General features: G+C 61.1%; 4 protein-coding genes across 6 annotated transcripts in view; 1 reads left to right on the top strand and 3 right to left on the bottom strand.

Annotated features, from left to right (window-relative positions):
- Window positions 1–7: 7 nt before the first annotated feature.
- Window positions 8–6,622, bottom strand: LZTS2 (leucine zipper tumor suppressor 2). Its single transcript, XM_054163596.1, has 7 exons — window positions 6,593–6,622; window positions 5,726–5,929; window positions 3,976–4,044; window positions 2,439–2,906; window positions 1,565–2,080; window positions 791–1,060; window positions 8–700 (listed from the first exon to the last, which is right to left on the bottom strand). The coding sequence occupies exons 1-7, from the start codon at window positions 6,620–6,622 to the stop codon at window positions 20–22; spliced, it is 2,238 nt and encodes a 745-aa protein (XP_054019571.1). The 3' UTR covers window positions 8–19.
- Window positions 6,623–6,929: 307 nt separating this feature from the next.
- On the bottom strand, window positions 6,930–12,063 carry TWNK (twinkle mtDNA helicase). Of its 2 annotated transcripts, none has more exons than XM_009908199.2 (5): window positions 10,648–12,063; window positions 9,874–10,114; window positions 9,129–9,236; window positions 8,649–8,790; window positions 6,930–8,005 (listed from the first exon to the last, which is right to left on the bottom strand). In XM_009908199.2, the coding sequence occupies exons 1-5, from the start codon at window positions 11,900–11,902 to the stop codon at window positions 7,745–7,747; spliced, it is 2,007 nt and encodes a 668-aa protein (XP_009906501.2). In that variant the 5' UTR covers window positions 11,903–12,063; the 3' UTR covers window positions 6,930–7,744. The 2 variants fall into 2 exon arrangements, with proteins under 2 accessions (XP_009906501.2, XP_054019773.1); XM_054163798.1 differs by having other exon boundaries at window positions 7,875–8,000.
- A 41-nt stretch (window positions 12,064–12,104) lies between these two features.
- MRPL43 (mitochondrial ribosomal protein L43) lies at window positions 12,105–13,206 on the top strand. Its single transcript, XM_009908200.2, has 3 exons — window positions 12,105–12,260; window positions 12,686–12,792; window positions 12,973–13,206. Exons 1-3 carry the CDS (start codon window positions 12,130–12,132, stop codon window positions 13,185–13,187), a joined length of 453 nt encoding a protein of 150 aa, XP_009906502.2. The 5' UTR covers window positions 12,105–12,129; the 3' UTR covers window positions 13,188–13,206.
- Window positions 13,207–13,259: 53 nt separating this feature from the next.
- SEMA4G (semaphorin 4G) overlaps window positions 13,260–21,900 on the bottom strand; it is a 32,431-nt gene continuing 23,790 nt past the window's right edge. The window contains exons 4-17 of one of the 2 annotated variants that reach the window (XR_008462359.1): window positions 20,377–20,525; window positions 19,869–19,931; window positions 19,688–19,786; window positions 18,491–18,584; window positions 18,114–18,227; window positions 17,751–17,917; window positions 17,432–17,601; window positions 17,128–17,272; window positions 16,829–17,051; window positions 16,627–16,742; window positions 16,135–16,286; window positions 15,884–15,945; window positions 14,527–15,793; window positions 13,260–14,232 (exon numbers count right to left, since the gene is read on the bottom strand). Coding sequence is in view for 1 of the 2 variants with exons in the window: in XM_054163591.1 (XP_054019566.1) it covers window positions 14,943–15,793; window positions 15,884–15,945; window positions 16,135–16,286; window positions 16,627–16,742; window positions 16,829–17,051; window positions 17,128–17,272; window positions 17,432–17,601; window positions 17,751–17,917; window positions 18,114–18,227; window positions 18,491–18,584; window positions 19,688–19,786; window positions 19,869–19,931; window positions 20,377–20,525 (2,405 nt within the window). In the remaining variant the exon portion in view is untranslated. Of the gene's footprint in view, window positions 15,794–15,883; window positions 15,946–16,134; window positions 16,287–16,626; window positions 16,743–16,828; window positions 17,052–17,127; window positions 17,273–17,431; window positions 17,602–17,750; window positions 17,918–18,113; window positions 18,228–18,490; window positions 18,585–19,687; window positions 19,787–19,868; window positions 19,932–20,376; window positions 20,526–21,900 lie in introns of both variants that reach the window. The other variant, XM_054163591.1, reaches the window with a different exon arrangement.

Raw genomic sequence — 21,900 nt, 5'->3', positions numbered from 1 at the left:
GGTGAGGGCAGGCAGCGTCTCAGATCTCAGTGGCTGTGATCTCCTCAAAGTGTGGGTCAGAGCCGGGGGGCTCACAGTGCTCAGGTGGGTGGTCCTCACCCTGGAGCCGGAGGTGCTGGAGCCGCTGCTCGAGCCGCCGGTTGCGGCGGTACATCTGGATGTAGCTGTACTGCAGCTGCTTCTGGTAGCGGATGACCCTCTCCTTCTCGCCCTGCCACGTGCTGCGTTCCCTCTCGAAGGCGTCCTGCTGCTCCTGCCCGCGCTGCCGCTCCAGGGCCACCTCTGCCTGCAGCTGCTCCAGCTGCTGCCGCAGCCCCATGCTGCCATGGGGCTCCTCTCCGGGTTGGGGGCATGCCTCACTGGGTTGGGGGCACCCCTCACCGGACGGAGGGCACCACCCACGGATTGCTTCCCGTAGCCCCACTACCTCCTGCTCGAGGCGTCCGGCTTTGGCGCGGAAGAGGTCAGCCTCGCTTTTGCGGCGCTGCAGTTCGTTGGCACAGACCTCCAGCTCCAGCGCCTTCAGGCGGGCAGCCTCCTGCAGCCCCTGCACCCGATGCTCGCCAGCCTGCAGCTGTGCCCGCGCCTCCCGCAGCTGTGCCCGCAGCCCCAGCAGCTCAGCTCCCCGCTGTGCCAGCTCCGCCTGTGCCTCCTTCAGCTGCTGCTTCAGCAGTGAGATCTCCCCTGACTTCTGGCACACCTGCAAGGATAACAGGGCTCGGGACATGGCCAGAACCCCCCAGAGAGAGCCCCCATTCCCCAACTTGCCCGGTGCTGTGGGGCAACTCACCTCCCACTTGGTCTCCTCCAGACGGGGTGCCAGCTCAGTGCGCTCACGTTGAAAGGAGGCACAGCGACGCTCCAGCAGCTCCCGCTCCTGTAGCAGCTGGGCCAAGTCCTCCTGCAGCTGCTTCTTCTCTTGCTGCAGCTGCAGTACCTGGAGCTGCAGGACCTGTTGTCCACGCTGTGCTGCCTGGGCTGCCTGCCGTGCCTGGGCTGCACAGCGCTGCCGCAGCCCCTCCAGCTCCAGCTCGCAGCGACGCTGCTTCTCCTCATACACCTGAACAGTGTGGGTGGATGGATATGCTTGGTGGGTGGCATGGCACCCTCCTGCTTCTGCTGCCCTTCCCCTGGAATGGACACCCCTTTGCCCAATGGGATGGGAGTAGCACATCCCCCTCAAATGAAGGGTCTGGGAGAGGGTAACATAGTGGTGCCACCCCATCTCTTGGTGTGCTGGCCCCTCCATGTCAGCACCCCCAGAAACCAGAGCTGCTCCAGCAACATCATCAGTGGGGTGGAGACTCAGGTGCATCTAAAACAGGGCACCCCACGGCACTTCATTCAGTACTACTGACCACCCCCCCACGTGATACGAGGTTCTCCCAAGAGAAAGGTTTTCCCAGTGGGGAAAACTTTCATTCCCAGGCCCACAGAAAAGTTATCCCCATACAAGAACTTGTAAAGTGTCCCCAGAGGCGGTTCTTGCCTCCAAGTCAGGGGGAATGTCCACACGAGGCACCCTGGATAGGGTGGCAAGGACAGGGGAACTCTAGGGGCATACCTGGCAGATGGCCACCTCGTTCTCGTCCAGGCTGTCCCGCAGAAGCTGCAGCTCCGCCTCCCTCTCCCGCAGCTTGTCCTCCAGCTCCCGTATCAGCATGGCCTCTTCGCCAGGCAGGGGAGAACGCCCACAGGAGCCACTCTCCGAGGAGGGCCGGCCCCGGCCACTCAGTGAGCCTGTGCTCTTGCTAGAGGACGAGCGGCCACTGTCCGAGTTGGAGGGGCGGCAGCCCCCCAGAGGGTCGGGGGGACCATGAGGAGTGGTTGGCAGGGTGCCCACCTCAGGGTGCTGGCTGCAGCCTGTGCTGTAGGTGGGCAGGCTGGAGAGGGAGTTGCGTCCCGAGTCTGAGAGGGTGCTGGCACGGCAGCTCAGAGAGCCAGGCTTCTCAGCACCCAACAAGTGGGTGAGGCTCACCTGGCTCTCTGAGAGCCCTGGGCGCGTACTTGGCTGGGCACCCCGGAGCTTTGGCACCACTGGCTTGAAGGCCATGGGGCGGATCAGGGTCTTCTCCACGTTCTGCCAGGAGAAGAAAGGAGAGCGGGAGGGCTAGAGGAGACTCACTGCCCTCCCAAGGGCTGCCCAGGGCAGTGACTGTGGGAGTCTCCAGCCCCAGTGCCTTTGCATGTCAAAGAAGACAAGGGCCAGTCATAGCCTGCTCCAGCCCCTCTCCATTGGGTGCTCAGGTGAACTCCCACACACTACCCCAGCACAAAGGAGGGGGCACCAAGGGCATGGGGACTACCACTTCCCCAGGGACACCAAAAATGTGGCTATGTGGCTTCAGTTCACATGCCTGAGCTGGCAGCCTCAGTGTGGCATGGGGAGCAAAGTCAAGACCTTACCACCTCCCACCCTGCTGCAGTCCCCTTCTCACCTCTTCCAGCTTGCCAGAGACTGGGACAAGCTTAGGGGGTGGACCCCGGAGGTGATCACTTGGGGCTCGGTCATCATGGGGCTCATCTGAGTCGCTGCAAGGGCTTGCGGGAGAGGGGCCGTCGAGCCAGTCGCCACAGAAGCCCCCATTGGCGTAGGCGTGGGTGATGCCGGTCACAGTGACGCCAGGCTCCTCAGGGGATGGGCGGTCCCGAGGGGTGGTCTGGAGCAGCCCCTCCTGCTTGTGGAAGGAGGCAGCAGGGGGCTCTCTGTCGCAGGGCTGGCTGGCGCGGTCGTGGCGGGGCCGACCAGGCAGGAGGCTGCCCACACTACCCATGGTAGTGGGGGAAGAGCAGGCGGTGGTGCGGAGCTGCGCAGCCCCCTCAGCGACGGCCTCAAGGGGCACCGGCAGCGTCTGCACGATGGCCATGGCAGGGGGGGCCCCAGCGGGCAGGGGTGCACGGGCAGCCTATGGGCAAGGGAGAGGGGGTATCAGAGCTGTGGTCACTGCTGGCTATACCCCGCTGGCTGCCAGGGTCCCCAGGTGGGCATGAGGACATTCCTGGACCTATGGCCACTGTCCCAAATCTTGTGGGCATCTGTCAGCCCAAGGAGAAGCAGGCAAAAAGAGATGTCGAATGAACTAGAATAAACCCCATGTTAGCTGGGAGGGGAGGAGGGGGAGGGGTGGCACCAGCACCCCACAAGTCGTGCTCAGCATCCTGAGGCTGCTAGGGACTCTGGGATGCTGGTGGCATCATGGGGCAGTGGCAATGCAGTCCTGTCCCTCCACCATGCCCTGGCATGACCCCACCATGGGAAGCATGCCAGGGTTGGAGGCAAATCCCGAGAGGCCTGTGGAGAGCTAGCTCCTGGGCAGCCTGCCCGTCTGCCTGCCTGCCCCATGGTGTTGCCTGCACCACAGCAGCTGCAAGCACAGTCCCTATGAAGAGCAAGGGACAGGCACTTGTGCTGCCCCACAGCCCCCAACTCTCTGCAGCAAGAGAGGGTGGCCCCCACCCCCAACCATTCACAGTGGGGTGCAGGGTTCCCTGGAGCATTGAGGGGGCAGCTGTCAGGCAGGTAGGTGGTCCAGGATGCAAGCACCAGGCTCTTTCCCAGCCCCAACACAGGGGTGCCCCTCTTTTCCCACCCTGAATGCTCCCCTCTATCTATCTAAGGGGGCTCTGCCAGTGACCTACTGTGGCCACCCCTGCTCAAACCTACACCATACGGCTGCGTGACAGGAGCCAGCCGACGGGCTGGATCCGTCCCCTGCTGCCTCACCGCATCGCGCACACGGCTGCGGCTGGCACAGGGCGCAGGCAGGGGGTGTCCGCTGCCCGCAGGGTCTCGCCTGACGAGCTGTCACCTGCAATCAATCCGCCTGCCAGCACCCGAGGGAGCAGCGAGCAGGGCACAGACGCCGGCAAGCCAGCCCCCACCGGCACGTGCCGCCTCCGGGTGCCGTGACCTCACACCGTGCCCGTCACCCCCCGGGTGGGAAGGTGTGTCACTCCCCAACTAGTTCCACACACCTTGCCAGCTGCTGCCCATCCGTCCGGTCCACTCAGGCCCCCACACTGTGAACACGGCCCCGCTGGCCCCTGAATGTGAAAGAGGAGGGGGTCAGGGTGTCAAACGGTAGCAGTGGTCCCTGTGCTCCCCACAGTCCCCACTATCCAAGCATGCAGCTGGCAGGGCTGGGGCAGGTGGTGCCAGTGTGGCACATGGGGTGGCAGCGGAGACTGGTGGCAGGCACACTGCTCCCAGTACCCAGGGAGAGTTCCAGTCATTCTGGGAGGGGTGATGGGGGACAACTCCCTGGGGGGACCTGCTGTTGCTGACAGGGCAGAAGCAGGGATCAGGGGCCAGGGAGGGACACAGAACCACCAACAGGATACATTGGGGAACCCTAGCCACAGCCAGCCAAAGCACAGCACCCCATCCCAGTGAAACACTCCTGGGATGTGCAGGCCAGGGGGACATCTCTAAGGACAGCAAGATCTCTGCTGATCATCAGAGGGGACATTGCCACCGCTGGCCTGGGAGGCAGTGGGAAATGACTCCATCTTCTCCCGCTTGCAAGTTCCCCTGGCCCACCAAGAAGGCTCCACTGCCACCAGGGGAAGGGGTGGCCAGCTCAGCTGGCTGCCAGAGGCCTGCCAAACCTCTCTCTAGCCACCCAGTAAAACCAGTCTGCAACTGGGGCGGTGTCACCAACAGCCACTGCCACTGGAGTGAAGCGAAGCTGGATACCACTGTTCTGATCCCAAAAAGGCAAGGGAAGCCTCAGTCCCCACTTGGCCAGACCCCCATCCTGATTTATGGAGTGTTTGGGCCCCTGGGAACTCCTGAGCCACCTCAGGACCACCCAGGCTGGGGGAAGCAGTCCCTCACCCCTCCCCATGCACCCAGCACATGTGAGGTGGATGCAGTGCCTAGCTGTGTTCCCCTTCTACCTCCCCCCACAAGCCCAAGGCTCCCTGGGTGGTGCTGCCTCTCTTGTCTGTCACATGTCCCCCTCTGCCCTCTCAGTCACCCCTGCTAACCCACTGAGCCCCACAGCACCCAGCCTGCCCCATAGCACTTCCACTCTGTCCAACCCCATGGCACCCCTAAGTGCCCTACAGCAATACTGGGCCCCCATTGCCCCACAGCTCTCCCTAAGTGCCCCAAAGCACCCCCAAATTTCTCCAAGGCACCACAAAATGCTCCACGGAGCCCCCAGGCCTGTACTGCTCTACAATACCCCAAACTGCCCTACAACATCCCCAGAGTGCCTCACAGACTCCCTAAGCTTCTGCTGCCCCACGGCTCCCCCCGACTGCCCCTAAACCACCCCCAAAGTGTCCTACAGAGCCCCTGGGCCTCTGCTGTCCCACAGCTCCCCTAAAGCGTCCCCGAAGTGCTCCAAAACACCCGAGAACTGTCCCACGGCGCACCTGGGCCTGCACTGTCCCACAGCTCCCCCAGAGTCCCACAAAAGCACCCCCGAAGTGCTCCGCAATCTCCTAAACTGTCCTCCGGGGCAACTGGGCCTCTGCGCCCCCACGACACCCCTGAAGCACCCCCAAGGCGCCCCACGGGCGCCCCAGGGCCGCCGCCCTCCAGCCCCTTCCCAAATCGGCCCCCGGGGGCCCGGCTCCCCCAGCACCCCAAGCGCTGGCAGGCTCCCCTGAAGCGCCCCCCGGGGCCCCCACGACTCGGCCGCCCTCTAGCTCGTCACCAGCGCCGCCGCAGCGCCGCCGGCCCCGCAGGACCCCCGGCCTCGGCCCCCGCACTCACCGCGGCCCCGCTGCCGCCTCCCGCGTCGCGCCGCGCCGTGCCCCGCCGCCCCGCCCCGCCCCGGGCCCCGCCCCCGGGAGACACCGCCCCCCGCCGGGCCCTGCCCCTCCGCCCCGGAACACCCCGCCCCGACCGGGAGGGGATGGCGGCAGGGGGAGCTGGGGCGGCGCAGGCCGGTGGGGGGGGGGGCACTGCTTTGGGGCGCTTTGGGCGTATTTCAGAGGCACTTGGAGGGAGCCGTGGGGCAGCAGAGCTCCAGGGGCTCTACAAGGCACTCTGGGGCCATTGTGGGGCAAGCAGAGGCCCGGGGCTCCCCAGCGCAGCCCCGACAGGTTGATCCCGGGGGCTCCCGAGCTGGGGGAGGGCAGAGCCCATCCCATTCCTTGCACCAGCCAAGTTCCCCACCCTGGGGCGCTCCATGCCCTAGTTATGCGGAGTGACGGTCGCTTCCGAGGCTACACCCCCACCCCCCCCCCAGACAGATGAGCCCAGCACCCCACCAAGAGGGCAGTGGAGGGCTCTGCCCCATTTGACATCACCCCCACCCCTACCTCCCCATTCTGGGAGATGTCGCAGCTACTCCGAGTGCCCCAACCTGTGGGAAAAGGGAGAAAAATAAACCCTTACCAACCCACCCACAGAGGTCCCCCCAACACATGCTCAGCCCTATTAAACCTTCCCAGCCCCAAGAAGGGATGGGAGACAGTCCTGAGCTTTTCCACAGCCCCATAACAGCACCTGCCCCCGGCTAGATTGGGGGGACAAGAGAAGGAAGGGGCACTCAGGTCAAGGAGGCACACCAACAGCACCCAAACGCTGACCCAGCTGCACTGAAGCCTTGGTTCCCGCTGCCATCCTCTGCCTTACCTCTGCTTCCTCAGGACCCTCCTCTGCCATCATGCCCAGCCTGCCCTCACACTTGCACAAGCAGCACCCAGTGGCGCTTTCCAGGAGAGCCAGTGCACCCCGCAAAACAGAGGCTGGGTGTGTACTGCCTGCCCCAGCTCCTCATTATGGCTCAGGGCAAAACTATGCCCAGTGAGGAGGCTCGTAATAGCCTGTGTGCCAGGGTCAGGGCAGGATGTGCTGTACCACAGGGACCACATCCCCCCAGTCCTGCTGGGGTCATCCCTTCTCCAGCCAGGGTCCTATCCCCAGGGTCTCCCAGTGACAGGGACAGAGGCACAGAAACAATACTCACATTTGTGCTTTAATAAAACTAGGAAAGGAAAAAAGCCCAAGGGATTAGATCAGGATCCAGCCATGGCTTCAATCTGCCACGGTGAGGACTGCCCATGTCACAGTATTTGCTGCCCGCAGACCAGAGGGCATGGAGGTCACTGTCTCCTGCCCCCACCTCAGCCTAGAAGAGCAAAGATGGGCTGATCCCCCTGAGGTTTTACTGCTGGTGATGTTGCCCCAAAAGGGGGCTGGGGACACCCTGAGCAAACCAGGTTGCTGGGAATGCTGTCCTCAACCTGCAGCAGCAGCAGCGATGCCATGGGGGTCCACCTCCCAGCCACCACAGGGAGCGCACAGCACTGGGGCAAGAGCCATCCCCAACCTCCCACACTTCACCATCTTCCCCTCACAAAACACCCCCACACATCATGAGGCTGTTCCCACCATGTGTCCCTCTGCAGTCTCCCTCACCAGTGATAGCCCAGTGATTTTGGCTTCCTTTTACCCACAATTTAGACACTTGCAGCAGGTCCAGAGATCTCCAAGTCCCAGGACTGCAGGTCACTGCCCCACATCACCCAGCTCCCATTGCATCCAGTTCCTCTCGGTGCTCCCAGCACCCAGCAGCAGTACAGAGCAGCCAGTTTGCCAAAGCACTCCTCTGGCTGCTCTTCTCTGGGACAAGCCCATTGCTCCTTTCACAGTAGCTCCATCACCATGCTGGTGACTAACAGGCAGAAGAAAGGGCCACAACAGCATGTGGCTGCTCTTCCCAGGGGAGAAGGGCCAGGATACCCCAGCCCTGTGCTCCCAGCACCACTCCCAATCCTGCTGGGCTCATGACTTCTTGGAGGCGCCTGAGCCTCCCTCTGTAACTTGCTTGGCATCTTTAGATGCCTTCTCCTCCTTCATCTTCTTCAGCTTGACCTTGCTTTTTCCAGAGGATGAGAAGGTGAGCGAGGCCTTGCTGAACTCCAGGGGGAAGATGCCCACATCCCCATCAAAACGGTTCTTGGACACCTGCAGGTAGCGCCTCCCCGGCCCTGTCATCAGCTTACGGTCTTGCAGGATGAGGACGTTGTCAGCCTCCTGGCTGGCCTGGGCAGAGAAAAAAAATCTCCAGGAGGGTGCTGGCGATGCAGCCAGAGTCACAGGGCTCAGAGCACTCATGGGCTGCCTGCCTGACTCCTTTGAGCTCTGCTGCAGGGTGTCCCAGGACACCAACTGCACCTCCCCAACACCAACTCCTTGCCTTTCCCTGGGACACAACAGTGACCTGCTGGGCAAACAGGCTTCAGCTGAGCCACAGCCTGCCCTGTGGAAACCACAGAGAAGAGGAGGGCCATGCACACTCACAGAGCACGTTCCACCCACCACTGCAGCACTATGGCAGAGACTGGAGCATTCAAAGAGCCCATCCCTGCACCCTCCCTGGCTCCACTTTAATTACTTCACCCTACATACCACTCACAGTCAATGATCATTAATTAACTGCACTTAAAGCCCCAACAGAACATTAGCTGGCAAAGGGTTTCCTGCTTGTCTGCACCTTCCTACCAAGGCCTGGCCAAAGTGGGACTCTGCCCATCTTTAGCAGGTGACAGGAGTCCTGGTGACATTTTGCCACTCACAGCACCTTTCAGGCAGGTCACCAGCAATGACTCAGGGTGCTGGTGGGAGCTGGTGAGAGCTGCCCAACACATCCCAGTCCCTTCCTGGGAACATGCTATGCCAAGCTCACCTTGGCAGAGCCAAAGATGGAGGCTGTCTGCAGCTCCTTCTCGTCGTCCTCTTTGCGGGGATGGATGATCAGTGTGATGTGGCAGGTGTTGTCTGTAGCAAACTTGCGGAAGGCACCAACGATGTAGTCCTGGGCAGCAAGCCTGCCACAGCAGCGAGAATGGAGTCAGAGCTTGGCACTGCATGGTTTGGGGGAGGTGGGGGGTGGCAGCAAGGTGCTGCCAGGTTCAGTCCCAGAGCAGGAAGCACCCAGGGATCCAAGCTCACGCTTTATAGGGCAACCAGGCCCACATGGGCAAAGGGATGGGGCATCACACGGATGGCAGGTAGCTGGCTCACCCTTTCCCATGGCAGTGATCACCCTTTGATGAAACAGGGCTGCCAGACAGGACTAAAGGGGACACCCTGTGTGAGGGTGTCATGATCAGCTCCAGGGATGAGGGTGGCAGAGGAAGGGGGGGGTGGCTTAGAAAAGGGCTACCTGTCCACAGAGAGGTGCTCATGTCCCATCATGAACTGGAGATTGTCGACAACCACGTGGGTGATGTCGTACATGTAGACAGCATGCTGCATGGTGTCAATCACAGTCCTGGGCGGGGAAAGACTGGGATCAGCCCTGGTGATCAGCCACACAATGGGGAGGCTGAGCCAAGCGCTGGACTAGGAGAGGCAGAGCTCAGAGATACCAGGCTGGCTCCTGGGCACCTCCCACCTCTGCCTCTCCTCCATCACAGGACAGGAGCAACCCACTCACACAGGCAAGGGCAGCTTAGATCAGGAAGACACAGCAGCTGCTCACACAGCCCCTGCCCACCATCCCATGAACCCCCAGCCTACAAGGTTTCTCAGAATGCATGGGGCTGTATGCAGGTACCAGAGCACCTGGTGAACACAAGGAGCTGGAGGTGCCTGTCCTCCCTCCTCAGCAAACAGCAGCACTGTCAGGTGAGCAGGGTGTTGGGGGACACATTCTGGCAGGAGCAGAAGCTGGTCCTTGAGCAGCCACCTAGCACAAGGCCAGGTCCCCTTCCTCCACCCCCACCCTAGCAGGAAGCTGAGCCATGCAGTCCCCACTTGCCAACCCCAGGACCTGAACAGCCTCAGCATGCCTTCTGCTAGCCCCAAATCTGCAACCCACTCCAAGAGAAGAGCCCCAGTTCCCCAAGGCCTTGCAGCACATGCCACAAGGGGTAAATGCCACGGGGGATGAAGGTGCAGCACCATACTTGATGTTCTGCTGGCCATGGAAAGTCATGAAGTAGAGTGGGAGATCCTCAAAGCGATCTGCCCATTCATCATACAGCTCCAGCTGGTCCTCCAGGCGCCGGCCGGCAAACTGTGTCAGCATGATCTTGGCCAAACGGACGTTGTTGATCTCAAAGCTGCCCCACAGAGTGCACACCCCCTGCATGCACAGGTCCAGCGCATACTCACTGATGAAGGTTGTCTTCCCACTGCCTGTTGGGCCTGGCACGAGGACAATGATGGGAAAAATTAGCTGGGGAGAATTAGATCTGACCCACCCTGAACTGTTTAGAGGTGGATGTGCCAGGAAGCAGGATAAGAGATTGCTCTTCTTTTCCATCTGCAGCACTCCCACAAGCAGTGTCTCATACCAGGCTGCACATTTGGACATTTGTCGCCTCCAGCAGCCAGCAGGTCCCTGTGGGGTCTGAGGAAGGGCTGACCAGCCAGCAGTGGGGCACAGAGGAGGGCTCAGATACATGACAGCATGGGTGACAGCAGGGACTTTTTCTTTCAGCAGGGACACAGGACTTTCTGTGCCACCCCAGGACTTTCTGTGCCACCCCAGGCAGAGAGCTCATCACCACACCAGTGTGCGCAGCCCCACCACACCTAGGAATATGCCCAAGATGGGTGGCTCAGCTGAAGCCATGAGCAGAAAGGGACCCGTAAAACTCATAAGGCATCACTCCCAAGAAGATGAAGGCACTGAAAAGCTCTCTGTTCCTCCCACCCACCAGCCATTTGCCCATCACCTGTGAAGACAGTGAGCTCCCCTCTGCGGTGCCCTTTGAGGAGCTTGTTGAGCTCAGGAAAGCGTGCCCACTTGACACCAGCCACCTGCTCTGTGTTGACCAGCTCTCCAAACACCTCCTCACGCAGCTGTCGGAAGGAGACAATGGATTTGTGGCTGGCAGGCAGGGCAGCACGCAGAATCTTGGTGAGGTTCAGGCCCTGGTTCAGAGCCTCCAAGGGCCGAGGCTGCAGGTCGCCAGGACGCACTAGAGAGCAGCGCTTGAGGCTCAGCTTGCGGGCAAAGAGCTTGGCAGCTTCCCAGGACCGCAGGTCCTCCCCCAACCACAGTGTGATGCGCTTGAACTGTTCCAAATATGGAAGGAGGGCAGGGGGCAGACAGGTGGCCCCCCGTGGCAGGGCCAGGCTGGCCACCCCTGTAGCTTGGTGCAGGGCCAAGGCATCCAGCTCCCACCCAGTTAAGACCAGCTCTGTGTCTCGGCGGCTAATCAGTGGCAGTCCAAAAAGATTGCGATAGGAATCGAAGCGGGGTAAAGTCTCTTCTACATAAGCTATCGCTTCCCCCTTCTTCTCCACCCTCACAAGCTTCAGGCCCTTCAGGGTGGCATCACGGGTGCTGAACCAAGGGAAGACAAGGGACTTGGCAGTCCTCAGATAACGCACCCCAAAGCGTTTCAGGGTGGCATCTGACACCAGGGAGATACCAAACATGGCCTTAGTCTTACTGGTCTCTTCCTCGTCCAGTAGCTCCCAGAGGGGCAGAGCCCGGTCCCAGATGCAGCGAGCGTCCTCACGAACCCGTTGCATGTCCTCTTCCGTCTCCTCTGAGCTGGCAGGGGGAATACCACGGTGCCGCAGCTCTACGTTCGCTTGGAAGTCCTGCCAAGTGCCCTCGGCCAAGGTGGCCGTGCACAGGAAGCTGCCCGTGGTCTTGTCAATGAAAAGCGTGTAAGGCGTGCTGGCAGCCGCCGCCGGCGGTTGGCCCTCCCTGCCATCGGTGAAGAGGCTGGGGGTATGCAGGCAGCTGTACCCGTCGTGGAAAGGGATGCCCTGGGCCCGTAGGTACTGGCGGATCTCGGTGATGGAGACGGAGGGCACGGGCCCCTCGGGGGAGGGCAGCACGTCCTTTTTGTAGCGCCGCTGCGTGAGGCGGCCCGGCACCCCGGGGCTCCGAGCTCCCTTGCTCCTCGCCCCGCCGCACAGCAGAGGCAAGAGGCGGCCGGCGGCTCTGCAGGGCCGCAGGGGCACCGCCGCCATCCCGCCCGCTCCCGCCCGGGCCGCCCCAGCACCCGCCCGCGCCGCTGCCGACCGGCATCGGCGGCGCCCCGCGGCCCGAGGCGGCTCAGGCCGATCCCCTCACGTGGAGTTCCATGGATGCCGCCATTGCCCGACCCCGCCGGCGCGCTCAGGCCGTCACTTCCGAGGAGAGCTGGAAGCAGAAGGTCTCCATCTCGGAGCAGTTCCGCTTCCGCCGGGGCAGCAGCATGACGAGCCGCGGCTCGCCCAGCCGCTTCCTGACTGCCGTCCTACACAATGGCGTGGGCCGCTACGTACGGCAGCTCCAGCGGCTCCAGCTCCTCTTCAGCCCTACCGCGGCCGACTCTCGCGGCGCCAGGTACCGCTGGAGGCATGCCGCCTGCTGCCCCTAAGCGCTGGGATGTGGGGAGGGAGAGCATGGTGACCCCTGACCGCCGACCTGGTGTGGGACGGGATCCCCAGACCCGTGGTCCGCCTCTGTAGGGAAGGTGCTGCTGACCTCTGACCCACAGGGCTGCGGGGAGGGGCTGTGAACTCTGATGCATAGGGAGGGACTAGGAGGTGGCAGCGTTGACCTCCAATGCCCCGGCGCAGGGGCAGGCTGGGTGATGGCACCTGGCGTGCAAGTGGCACATCCCCGACCTCTGCACTGTGACCCCTCTTGTGGGCAGGGCACCACAGTGCGGGTGGTCCCACCTGTGACCTTTGCCCTGGCATGGGAGCTACATTGACCTCTACCCTGTGACCCCACCGGGACTGACGCCCCTGCACGCCCCACCACAGGCAGTTCGTGGAGGAGGCGGCGATGGACTTTGCTCGTCGGCACCCTGATGTCGTTCTCTACGTCAGCCCCCGCTCCGGTGGAGCCCCGGTGTTGCTGGCTGAGTACTGTGAGTGCTGGGGAGGCATGCAGGGGGTTCGATGAGACAGGGCGGGGCGCTTCCAGCTCTGCCCTGGCTCTGAGGCGGGGAAACAGCAGAAGGGCAGCTGCCCGCCACAGGCTGTGTGTTTGGGAGTGGGGCTGCGGGTTGAGGGGGCGGCTTTGGCCTGACTGTCCTGCTCTGCCACAGTGAACGGGACAGTACGGGAAGAGCTCATCGCCAGCAAGACAAGCCAGGAGATTGTGCAGCTGGCCACCAAGCTGGCTGGCCAGTCTGGCCTGGACATCATCCGCATCCGCAAGCCCTTCCACACTGACAACCCCAGCATCCAGGGCCAGTGGCACCCCCTCACCAACAAACCCTCTGCCCTCAACGTCCAGGGCCCACGCTTGCAGCCCAAATAAAGCTTTGTTCCCCAGCCCATGCCTTTGCGTCCGTCTGTCCTCTTGCCCACAGAGAGACACCATTATGCCATGTTCAGACAGAGCCACCTTTATTGCTGGGGGGGAGTGAGGGGTGCCAGACATGGAGGGCAATGCCCCTCCTGGAGAAGGGATGGTGTGCCTGCACATGGCTTGTCTCTGCTTGTAGCAAAACCAAAGGGCTGGAGCAGGATGGGAGAGCCCAGGTATCTGGCCCTTACCTTTCCCACTAAGCTTTGCTTATCTGGGGCAGGAGGGCTTAAGCCATCAGGTACCCCAGGGACTGCCACTCCGGTTCCCCTTGCAGGGTTCAGCTCCAGGCACTGTCCTGATCTTGGAGGTGGCAACAAGGAGCACAGAGGGAAAGATAAGCACCTCAGCAAGTCTGTCCCTTCCTGGCTTCTCCATTATCACCACCCTGTCTCCAGGGCGTGAGATGTTTTTGTCACCCCAGCCTCTTGGGTTCCCCCAGGAGGTGGCAGCAGCAGAGGTAGTTGGGGGGGAATTAAGGGACAGTGGCTGCCCCCATAAAGTGCCATGAAGAACAGGAGGTCCTAGAGGGAGGCAAGGCCCTGTCCAGGGCTCCTCACAGTGTGAGACCATTTCCCCTTCCATATGTCTCACAGTGGCTAGGGCTGTTCCCGAACCCCAGTTCTCCAACGGCACCACACAGCAGAAATATGTGGTGCCTAGGGCTGTTGAGGACACTGGATATCAGAAGGTATACAGGTGCTACACTGGTCCCTTGCCATGGCAGTGGCACCAGTCCTTCTGCCAGTGCATCTTGCTGCCTTGCTGCTGCATCCTGCTCTTCTGCTGCAGCACCTTGGGAAGAGGGAGCAGAATCCTTTTAGGGTCCGAGGCCCTGGGAGTACCAACTCCCAGGACACCCAGCCCTGTGCTTCACCTGGGGCCTCCTCACAGTGGGCATGTGCCACTCCACCAGCTGCTCAGGGGGTGTTTGGGATGTCAGCTTCTCACCCCAGCTCTGTCCCTCGCTGAATCATCCTCTTCTGGCTCTGAAACCCTAGAGAGGCAGATGAAGGAGAGCGGGCAGGGGCTGGCAGCCACTGAGGTCACATCTTGCAATTGCAGGATGTGTCCACAGCCCCTCTCCTGCCCGGCAGTGGGCAGCACTCATGATTGTCATGGTAGCTATTCTAGCTACTAAAAATGTAAAACTTGGCTTTATCAAGGCCCAAACCAGGACACTGGAGGAAATCCCCCAGCCCCACCTCCCAAAGGGAGCCTGCACCCTGAAGACCTGAAGAGGTGCAGGCACTATATGGCAGCCCCCAACTCCCCCCTGCTCCTCACCCACCTCTCAGTAGTCTTCCAGCTTCCATGTGCTGAGGGGTGCCCAGCAGTGCAGGCCAAGTCCATGCATCCACAACAGTGTCTCTCATGCCTGGGTGGACAGACAGACAGAAACTCTCCCTCCCCCCAGGGTCCCCTTTCAGCCAGGCACCAGCTCCTGCCTCCAGCTCATGGCTGCCGTCAGTGGGGTTTTATACATAAATAGAGCTCCCAAATTTAAATAGATTCCTTTTTTTTTTCCTCTGTACAGTGAGTCTCAAAAGTGAGTGAAAAGCCAAAGAAATGACTGAGCCTAGGCCCGGCCCGGCTCTGCCATCCAAGGAGGTAGTTTTGCCCAAGTTTTTGAACACTGCTGAAAGGGGGTGGGAGAAGGGGCTGGTGAGGAGGAGGGTCCTGTTGGCAGGACCCCCCTGCCGGCCCCTACACGGAGCTCTCGTCCAGCTTCTCCACCAGCTGCGTGTGTTTCCGCTTCTCGAGGATCTTGCTGAGCTCCTCGGTGAAGGAAGCGCTGTAGAGGGGCGAGGCCAGCGGCTCCTCCTGCTGCTGCAGCAGCATGTAGCTGTTGCCATTCATCTTGCGGAGGACATTGGGCAGAGCCCCCACGCCGTTGGTGAGCTCAGCTGGCAGCGGCGGCGGCGGCGGCAGCGGGGGCACAACAGTCGGCAGCTCCTTGACTGGGGAGGTCGGTGCTGTGGGTGCCTCGCCAGGGATGATCCGCAGGCAGCCATCTGGATAGGTGAGCTCTTCCTCCTCCTCCTCCTCTCGGCGGCCCTTGCGCAGGCAGTTGGCCGAGACAGTCTGCAGTTCCACGCTGGCAGGCCGTGGCTCCCCCAGCACATACTTGCCCTTGCGCTTCTCCAGGCAGGACATGTAGAGGAGGACGGCGCTGAGCACAGCACACAGCACCACCAAGGCGACGATGGCAGAGACGTAAGCCACTTTCACGTCACCATCTGTCTGGCTGGCAGCATGGGGCCGTGCGGCGGCCGTGGGGCCACGGGGCAGCTCGGGCAGCACGGAGAGGCTGTAGGCAGCCAGCAGCGTGCGGAGACCCCGCTCCTCACTGTAGCAGCGGTACTCGCCGCTGTGCTGGGGCAGCGTGTCTGTCACCAGCAGCCCATCCACCCCCACCCGCAGCCGGTCCTGCCCGGCACCTGGCACCTGGCTGCCGTTCAGCAGCCAGACGGCTCGCGCCAGGTTGGAACGCTGGTCGCAGGGCAGCAGCACATCGTCCCCTTGCAGCACAGTCCTGTTCTTCCATGTTGGGAAGCCTGTGGGGACATGCACCACCTCGCACCCATCCTGGCCACCCTAAGGGACATTGGCATCCCCCAGAGCCCCGAGAGGCAGTGCAGACTCACCCCGCCCGGAGCTGCTCCGGCATCCTTTGTTGCCACTCTGAATGTCCTGCACCAGCCCTGCGCTGCAAGACATGGGGTGCTTGAGCTGCACAGCCCTGACTGAAACCAACCTTATGAGGTTACAGCCACAGGCAATCCTGCCTGACCCTTGGCACTGGGGTGACGGTGCCACAGGGTGATGTGCAAAAGCATGTGACTGGGCAGGTGGAAGGCTCATGGGGACCCTGCTGTGGACAGCAGCCTATCCGTACCTGGCGGTGGTGGCGGTGGGGCGGCAGGCCCTGCCATCCCAGGCGCAGTAGGGGTCCCGGGCAAGGATGCAGTCATAGCACGAGGCATAGCGGGCACAGGAGGCCAGGGGCACCTGCATGATCCCACTGGCTGCCCCCACATACAGGCTTCTCTGGGGGAAAAGAGTTGGCTCAGCACTGCCTTGGCGTGGGCTGTGGGGTGCCACATGGTGTCCATACATTCCCCTCCCCAGCCCCACAGTAAAGCTCTGCCTTGGTGGATGTGAATGGTGAAGGCCCCCCAACTCCAGTCAGTGCCAATGGCTGCAGCTGGCAAACTGGCAAGGAGGTGGAGGCCAGACTGCTCCCTTTTCCCTGCTCAGCTGGGTTCTGGCACATATCCTAACCTGGAGGGACCCAGAAACCGTATCCCCTCCATCCCCTAAACAACCCAATAGAAGCTTCACAGCACACACGTGTCTGTATGCAGTACCCCCCTGCTTCTTCCCTCACCTGGACATGGGAGATCACCAGGCTCTCCACAGGCTGTGGGTCCCTGAAAACCTGCACCTCGTCCACGATGTGGATACCAGAGCCCACCACCACAGCCTTGTGGATCCAACCATCCCCTGGAGAGCAGAACAGGGGGATCAGAAGGCAGTGTGGCATGTCCCCCTTGGCCAGCACAGATGCAGCAAATTCATCCCATGCTCACCTGTCCCCATGAAGAGCACATCGTAGTAGTGGCCATCGAGGGCCTGCACCCTGTCCACGGCCAGCTGGCTGTATGCCACGTTCTTCTTCACCAGCAGTGGCTCCCCGCCGGCCGGCTTCACCTCCTCAAACATGAGCGGATGCAGCTTGACGAAGTCCAGGACGCTGTTAGGCAGGTCCTGAGAGGAGTTGTAGCCCTTCCTGCGGGAGTGGTCCGTGATGCACTGCCCAGGGGAGATGGGGGTCAGGGAGGGAATGAGGCCACCCCACCTCCCCAACTCTGCACTCCCTGGCACTCACAGAGCCGGGCCGGGGCTCAGGCACCGCTCCATCATAGCGGGACCACTTGCGAGCCGAGTCCTGGTACTCCATGTACGGGCCCTCAAAGGCATGCTGCACGGCCGAGATGCTGTAGCGGCACACGGCTGAGGCCTCCATGGTCCTCCTGCGGGGCAGAGCCCTGCCTGAGCCTGGGCAGACACACAGCTGCTCGCCACGAATGCATCCCCAGGTGCTCAGCACCTGCCTGCACATCTCCAACATCTCCAGCCCCGCAGTGCCACAGACCTTTATCCCCAGCTGATTTTGCCACTGCCCTGCTCACCACTGTGCCGAGAGCGTGAAGGCAGCGTAAAAGACAGTGCTGGCCCAGTTGCCTGCATCCAGGCTGCCGACGCTGCGCAGCACCTCGTAGTAGGGGATGTAGCAGACCAGGCGTGCCTTCATGAACGACGTCCACTTGCGCTGCAGGATCTTCTTCCCCCCTACGTCACTCTGGGAGGGTGCAGGGAGCATTTCTGCACAGGCTGCAGGTGGTGTCTGTCCCGCTCTGCCTGTGCGTCAGTTTCCCCCAAGATCCAAGTGCACAGCCACTTGGCCAGCAGGGGAAGCCCTTGGCTCCCCGTGGCTGGGGACATACCTACCTTGCAGACACGGGCCACACGGGCCACGCGGGCCACCTGGCTCTTGTCATAGAAGGATGTGGTCTCCTCACCCGCCCGCTCGGTGAAGAAGTAGTAGATTTTGTCATCATCACCCACGGGGCTGTCTTTGCTCTCCTGGACCAGCACAGAGGCCACAAACTCAGCATCTGGGGAACAGAAAACAAGAGGTGAAGACTGAGGGCCCACAACGGAACAGAGGATCCCTCAAAGCCTTCATTTCCTCATAGAAAACTACACACGATCCCAGGGCCAGTGCCCACCCCTGCTCCACGCTCCCCAAGGTGATGCATGGCATCCCACAGCCTGTGACACTGGTTCCAGGGGAGGACAGGGACACCTCACCATTCAGCCAGTGTAATGGAGACTCCTCTGTCTTCAGCGGCCGCTGGTGCAGGTTTCTCCGGATGTCAGGCAGGCTCCGGAATTCGTAGCGCGTGGCTGTGTACAAGCCGCCATCTGGGCAGGTGAGGCAGGGCAGGCACCCATCAGATGCATGGACACTCAACACCAGGAAAGCAGGACAGCCCCAAAAGCCACCAACATCCCCATCACTCAGACAGAGGAGGAGGAGGAGGAGAAGGACCAAGTCTTGGCTTGCTAAGGCCCCCGCACACAGAGCTCATCCAGTTGGGGGACCACCCCATAGGGGCATTGGGGATGGGGCTAGGGTCAGTGGCATCTTATATGTCCCTGCCAGCCCTGGGAAAGGTGCAGCTTACCCACAATGAGGCCAGTGTAGCCACGGGCAGGGTCATATGGGCACTTCTCCTTGCCTTCCTCAAAGTGGGATGGCAACTCGAACCTGTTGGCATCCTTGAGGGGGATAAGCAACTGTGTTAGACAACAGGGGACAGATCTGCCTTGCCTGCCAGCCCCAGGCTCTCTGAGGCTGCTAGTGGGGACAAAGCAACACCTATGACTGTACCCTCGTATGGCCAGACAAACCCCTCTTGGCACCCCCAGCTGGTCAGAAACCACATGGACAGCCAGAGCCCCCAGCCAAGAGCAGGGGCTCAGGGGAAAGGCGAGCCCTGGCACTCCACTGTGGCATCATGTGGGCACAGTCAGGAGTCAGCCTGCACAGCTGATGTTCCTGGGGTGTGTCTGGCCAGCAAACGCTGTCCATCTGGGCTGTGTTCCTGGCACTGATGTCCCTGTCATGGCAGGAGTTATTTTCTTTGCAGTCTGCAGTTTGCAGTTCAAAGCATATTAAATAATGAGAAGGCCTTTCCAGTGCCACAGTTCCTCTGCCTGACTCTCAGAACATGAAATGGTCAAACTGGACCAGTGGCACAGGTGTGAGGACAGGCATGGCCTGTCTGAGGCTCTCCAGCCATGCTGGGGACACAGCCCCAGGCTCTGAGTTCAGAGAGAAAGGTGGGCAAAGAGCAGCCAAGTCACCAAGAAGCCACTGCTTGGGGATCAAAGTCCTGCTGACAGGGGGACATGGCTGCCCCTGGCTGCTCTGCTGTGAGTCACTGCCATGCAGGGACCCTCCAGCCTGGCATAGGAAATCCCCGAGGAGGGGCCACTGAGTCACCTCCCTGCCACCATCACCCTCTGTAGGTACACTTGCCACCACCCACGAGCCAGTGTGCAGCCCCTGCTTTGGGAAGGGCCCCTGCACCAGCCAGAGCTGGGGAACAGCTCTAATGTTGGCATGTCCCACCTTGCTGCCCCTCCCCCCACCAAGCAGTGCTGCCCCCCAGCCATCTCACTCCAGAGTCAGAGTCCAACCCCAGCGCTTCAGTGGACACCCCAGCCTGGGGTCACTTGCTCCTACCCCAAGCCAAGGAGGATGGAACAGGGTCTGAAAGGCAGAGATCTACGGGTGGAGATGGTGGCAGAAAATGGGGGCTGTGCCACCCCAGGGTGGCACAGGATGGGTACAATCTGTGGGGCCAAGCAGGACTCACAATGGCAGCACAGAGCGGGTGGAAGGCGTAGGTGCCACAGGCGTAGAGGTGAGTGCTGTTCAGCCTCTGCAGGAACCGCACGTGGTTGAAGCACTCCGTCTGCGCAGGGGAAGGACAGGGGTCACCACCCAGGCGAAGAGGCGGCAGTCCCCTGCACTTGGCACCTACCCACCAGCTCTACCTTGTTGTTTTTGCCCTTCTGCAGGCAGTCCATCCGCTTCTCTGGGGAGGCTTCCCAGTGGATCTGCAAGGGACAGAGGGACTGCCAATGTGCTCAGAACAATAGGCAGCACCCTGCCTGTGTCCCCCCAGCCCAGGGTGAGAGCAGTCCCATGCTCCAACTTGTAGGAAGAAACTCCAGAGCACCTTCAGAAGCCTGGAGGATTTTGGGGTGTCCTTTGCAGGGGGAGCAAAGGGATGTGCTTCCCACCCTGTCCCCTGTCCTGCCAGAGTGTCCCTAAAGCAGGTAGCTCTGAGTTTGGGAATATCTTCCACTGCTGGCCCCACACTGCCTGACTGGGAATAAGGACCAGACATCCACAGGGAGCTTGGGGACAGCACCTCCAGGCAAGGCCTGAGATGGCAAGCAGGAGGATGAGCAGGATTGGTTGGCCACAGTTTGAACAGGGAGCAGGCAGTGTGGCACAGGAGGGGACAATCGGGCAGGGGAGAGCAGGGCCCAGGCTCACCGTTCGGTGGGAGCCGTCAGCCACGTCACTGGAGTTGAGGGCGAAGATGGCTCCCCTGGCACCCACATAGAGAATTCCCTGGTCATCCTCCAGCAGCAGGGTGCTGTAGTTGAGGGTGTGCATGCTGAAGAACCGGACACCTGACAGCTCTGTAAAGGGAATGAGGGGGGTGAGGAGGAGCCCTGGGGCAGGCACACTCCAAGCCACCAGGAAAAGAGAGAGGACAGTCTAGGAGCAGGCAGGATGGCACCCACTGAGGTTACCAGACAGGTAGGGCCAGGTGACAGCAGTTACAGCAGGAGGAAGGCAATTGGGCAGATTTGGTAGGATGCTAAAGGCACTAATTCAGCTCAGGTTCACAGAGGCAATTTCTCCCCACTAACACACACAGCAGCTCAGGGGTGGGAACTTCAACATCCATGTCCAACCCAGATCTGCCACACTGTTTGGGGAACTGCTGGGGGAAGTAAAAACACATTGACCACAACCTCAGCTCTACACCAGGGGTTTCGAACCCAGCCAGCCCAAAAGGAAGGATGCAAAAAACCTGAACCAAAACTGCCACGCAAAGAGATGGCTCCCACAGCAAGGCTGGGTGCTCCCTGCCCACCAAGCTGGAGAAACCATCCACTTTGGGGTGCTGAGAAGTGTGGGTTGGGTCTCAGCCCTGGCTGGAGAGACCCCCAAGTCAGGCCAGGGAAGGCCAGGCCAGGCCTTGGGACCCAAGGCAGCTGGCAGGGAATGACTCCCAAAAGAAGACATTTATGGGTGCAAATGAAAGCTTCTCCCACCATCAGCCACTGAGTTTCACTAACAAGGCCAGTGAAGCCACGCAGCCACATGAGACACAATGACACTGTGGGGCTGCCTGACACCACATAGCAGCAATTAGAGAAAATCACAGAAGATTGCTCCCTGACAACAATCTGGGCCACAAGAGCACAGCCCAAGTGCGATGCCTGGCTCAGGATACCCTCTAAGTGCTGGTGGGCAGGGCCAGGGGGTGTCTCCCTCAGCTGTCAAGGAGATGCCATCAGGCTGGGCAGACCCAGGAAAACCTTTGCCCTGCTCCATCCCTTGAGGCGTACTTACTCAGGTCAGCTACGCAACAAGAGACAGCCAAGCAGGCTGTGATTTCTGGAGCCCAGGGGACTGGAGCCCCACTCCACAGAATCACAGAATCAACCAGGATGGAAGAGACCTCCAAGATCATCAAGTCCAACCAATCACCCAACCCTATCTAATCAACTAGACCATGGCACTAAATGCCTCATTCAGTCTTTTCTTTAATACCTTCAGGGATGCTGACCCCACCACCTCCCTGAGCAGCCCATTCCAATGGGCAATCTCTCCTTCTGTGAGTACTTCTTCCTAAGAGCAAGCCTAAACTTCCCCTGTCGCAGCTTGAGACTGTGTCCTCTTGTTCTGGTGCTGGTTGCCTGGGAGAAGAGACCAATCCCCACCTGGCTACAACCACCCTTCAGGTAGCTGTAGGCAGCAATAAGGTTTCCCCTGAGCCTCCTC

The sequence above is a fragment of the Dryobates pubescens genome, chromosome 8, assembly GCF_014839835.1.
Source record: "Dryobates pubescens isolate bDryPub1 chromosome 8, bDryPub1.pri, whole genome shotgun sequence".
In the NCBI taxonomy this organism is placed as follows: domain Eukaryota; kingdom Metazoa; phylum Chordata; class Aves; order Piciformes; family Picidae; genus Dryobates; species Dryobates pubescens.
This window is presented reverse-complemented; position numbering and strand designations above follow the sequence as displayed.

What these genes read in the sequence shown, in the direction of transcription:
- LZTS2 (XM_054163596.1), bottom strand. Translation starts at nt 6,622, where the DNA reads ATGGCAGAGGAGGGTCCTGAGGAAGCAGAG. An exon ending in TCTCTGGCAAGCTGGAAGAG is followed by an intron (nt 2,081 to 2,438) that starts GTGAGAAGGGGA and finishes TTCTCCTGGCAG; the next exon opens with AACGTGGAGAAGACCCTGAT. An exon ending in ACGAGGTGGCCATCTGCCAG is followed by an intron (nt 1,061 to 1,564) that starts GTATGCCCCTAG and finishes CACACTGTTCAG; the next exon opens with GTGTATGAGGAGAAGCAGCG.
- TWNK (XM_009908199.2), bottom strand. Translation starts at nt 11,902, where the DNA reads ATGGCGGCGGTGCCCCTGCGGCCCTGCAGAGCCGCCGGCCGCCTCTTG. An exon ending in CATGGCCAGCAGAACATCAA is followed by an intron (nt 9,237 to 9,873) that starts GTATGGTGCTGC and finishes TTCCCCGCCCAG; the next exon opens with GACTGTGATTGACACCATGC. An exon ending in GAGCACCTCTCTGTGGACAG is followed by an intron (nt 8,791 to 9,128) that starts GTAGCCCTTTTC and finishes CTGCTGTGGCAG; the next exon opens with GCTTGCTGCCCAGGACTACA.
- MRPL43 (XM_009908200.2), top strand. Translation starts at nt 12,130, where the DNA reads ATGACGAGCCGCGGCTCGCCCAGCCGCTTCCTGACTGCCGTCCTACAC. An exon ending in GCCGACTCTCGCGGCGCCAG is followed by an intron (nt 12,261 to 12,685) that starts GTACCGCTGGAG and finishes GCCCCACCACAG; the next exon opens with GCAGTTCGTGGAGGAGGCGG. An exon ending in GGTGTTGCTGGCTGAGTACT is followed by an intron (nt 12,793 to 12,972) that starts GTGAGTGCTGGG and finishes GCTCTGCCACAG; the next exon opens with TGAACGGGACAGTACGGGAA.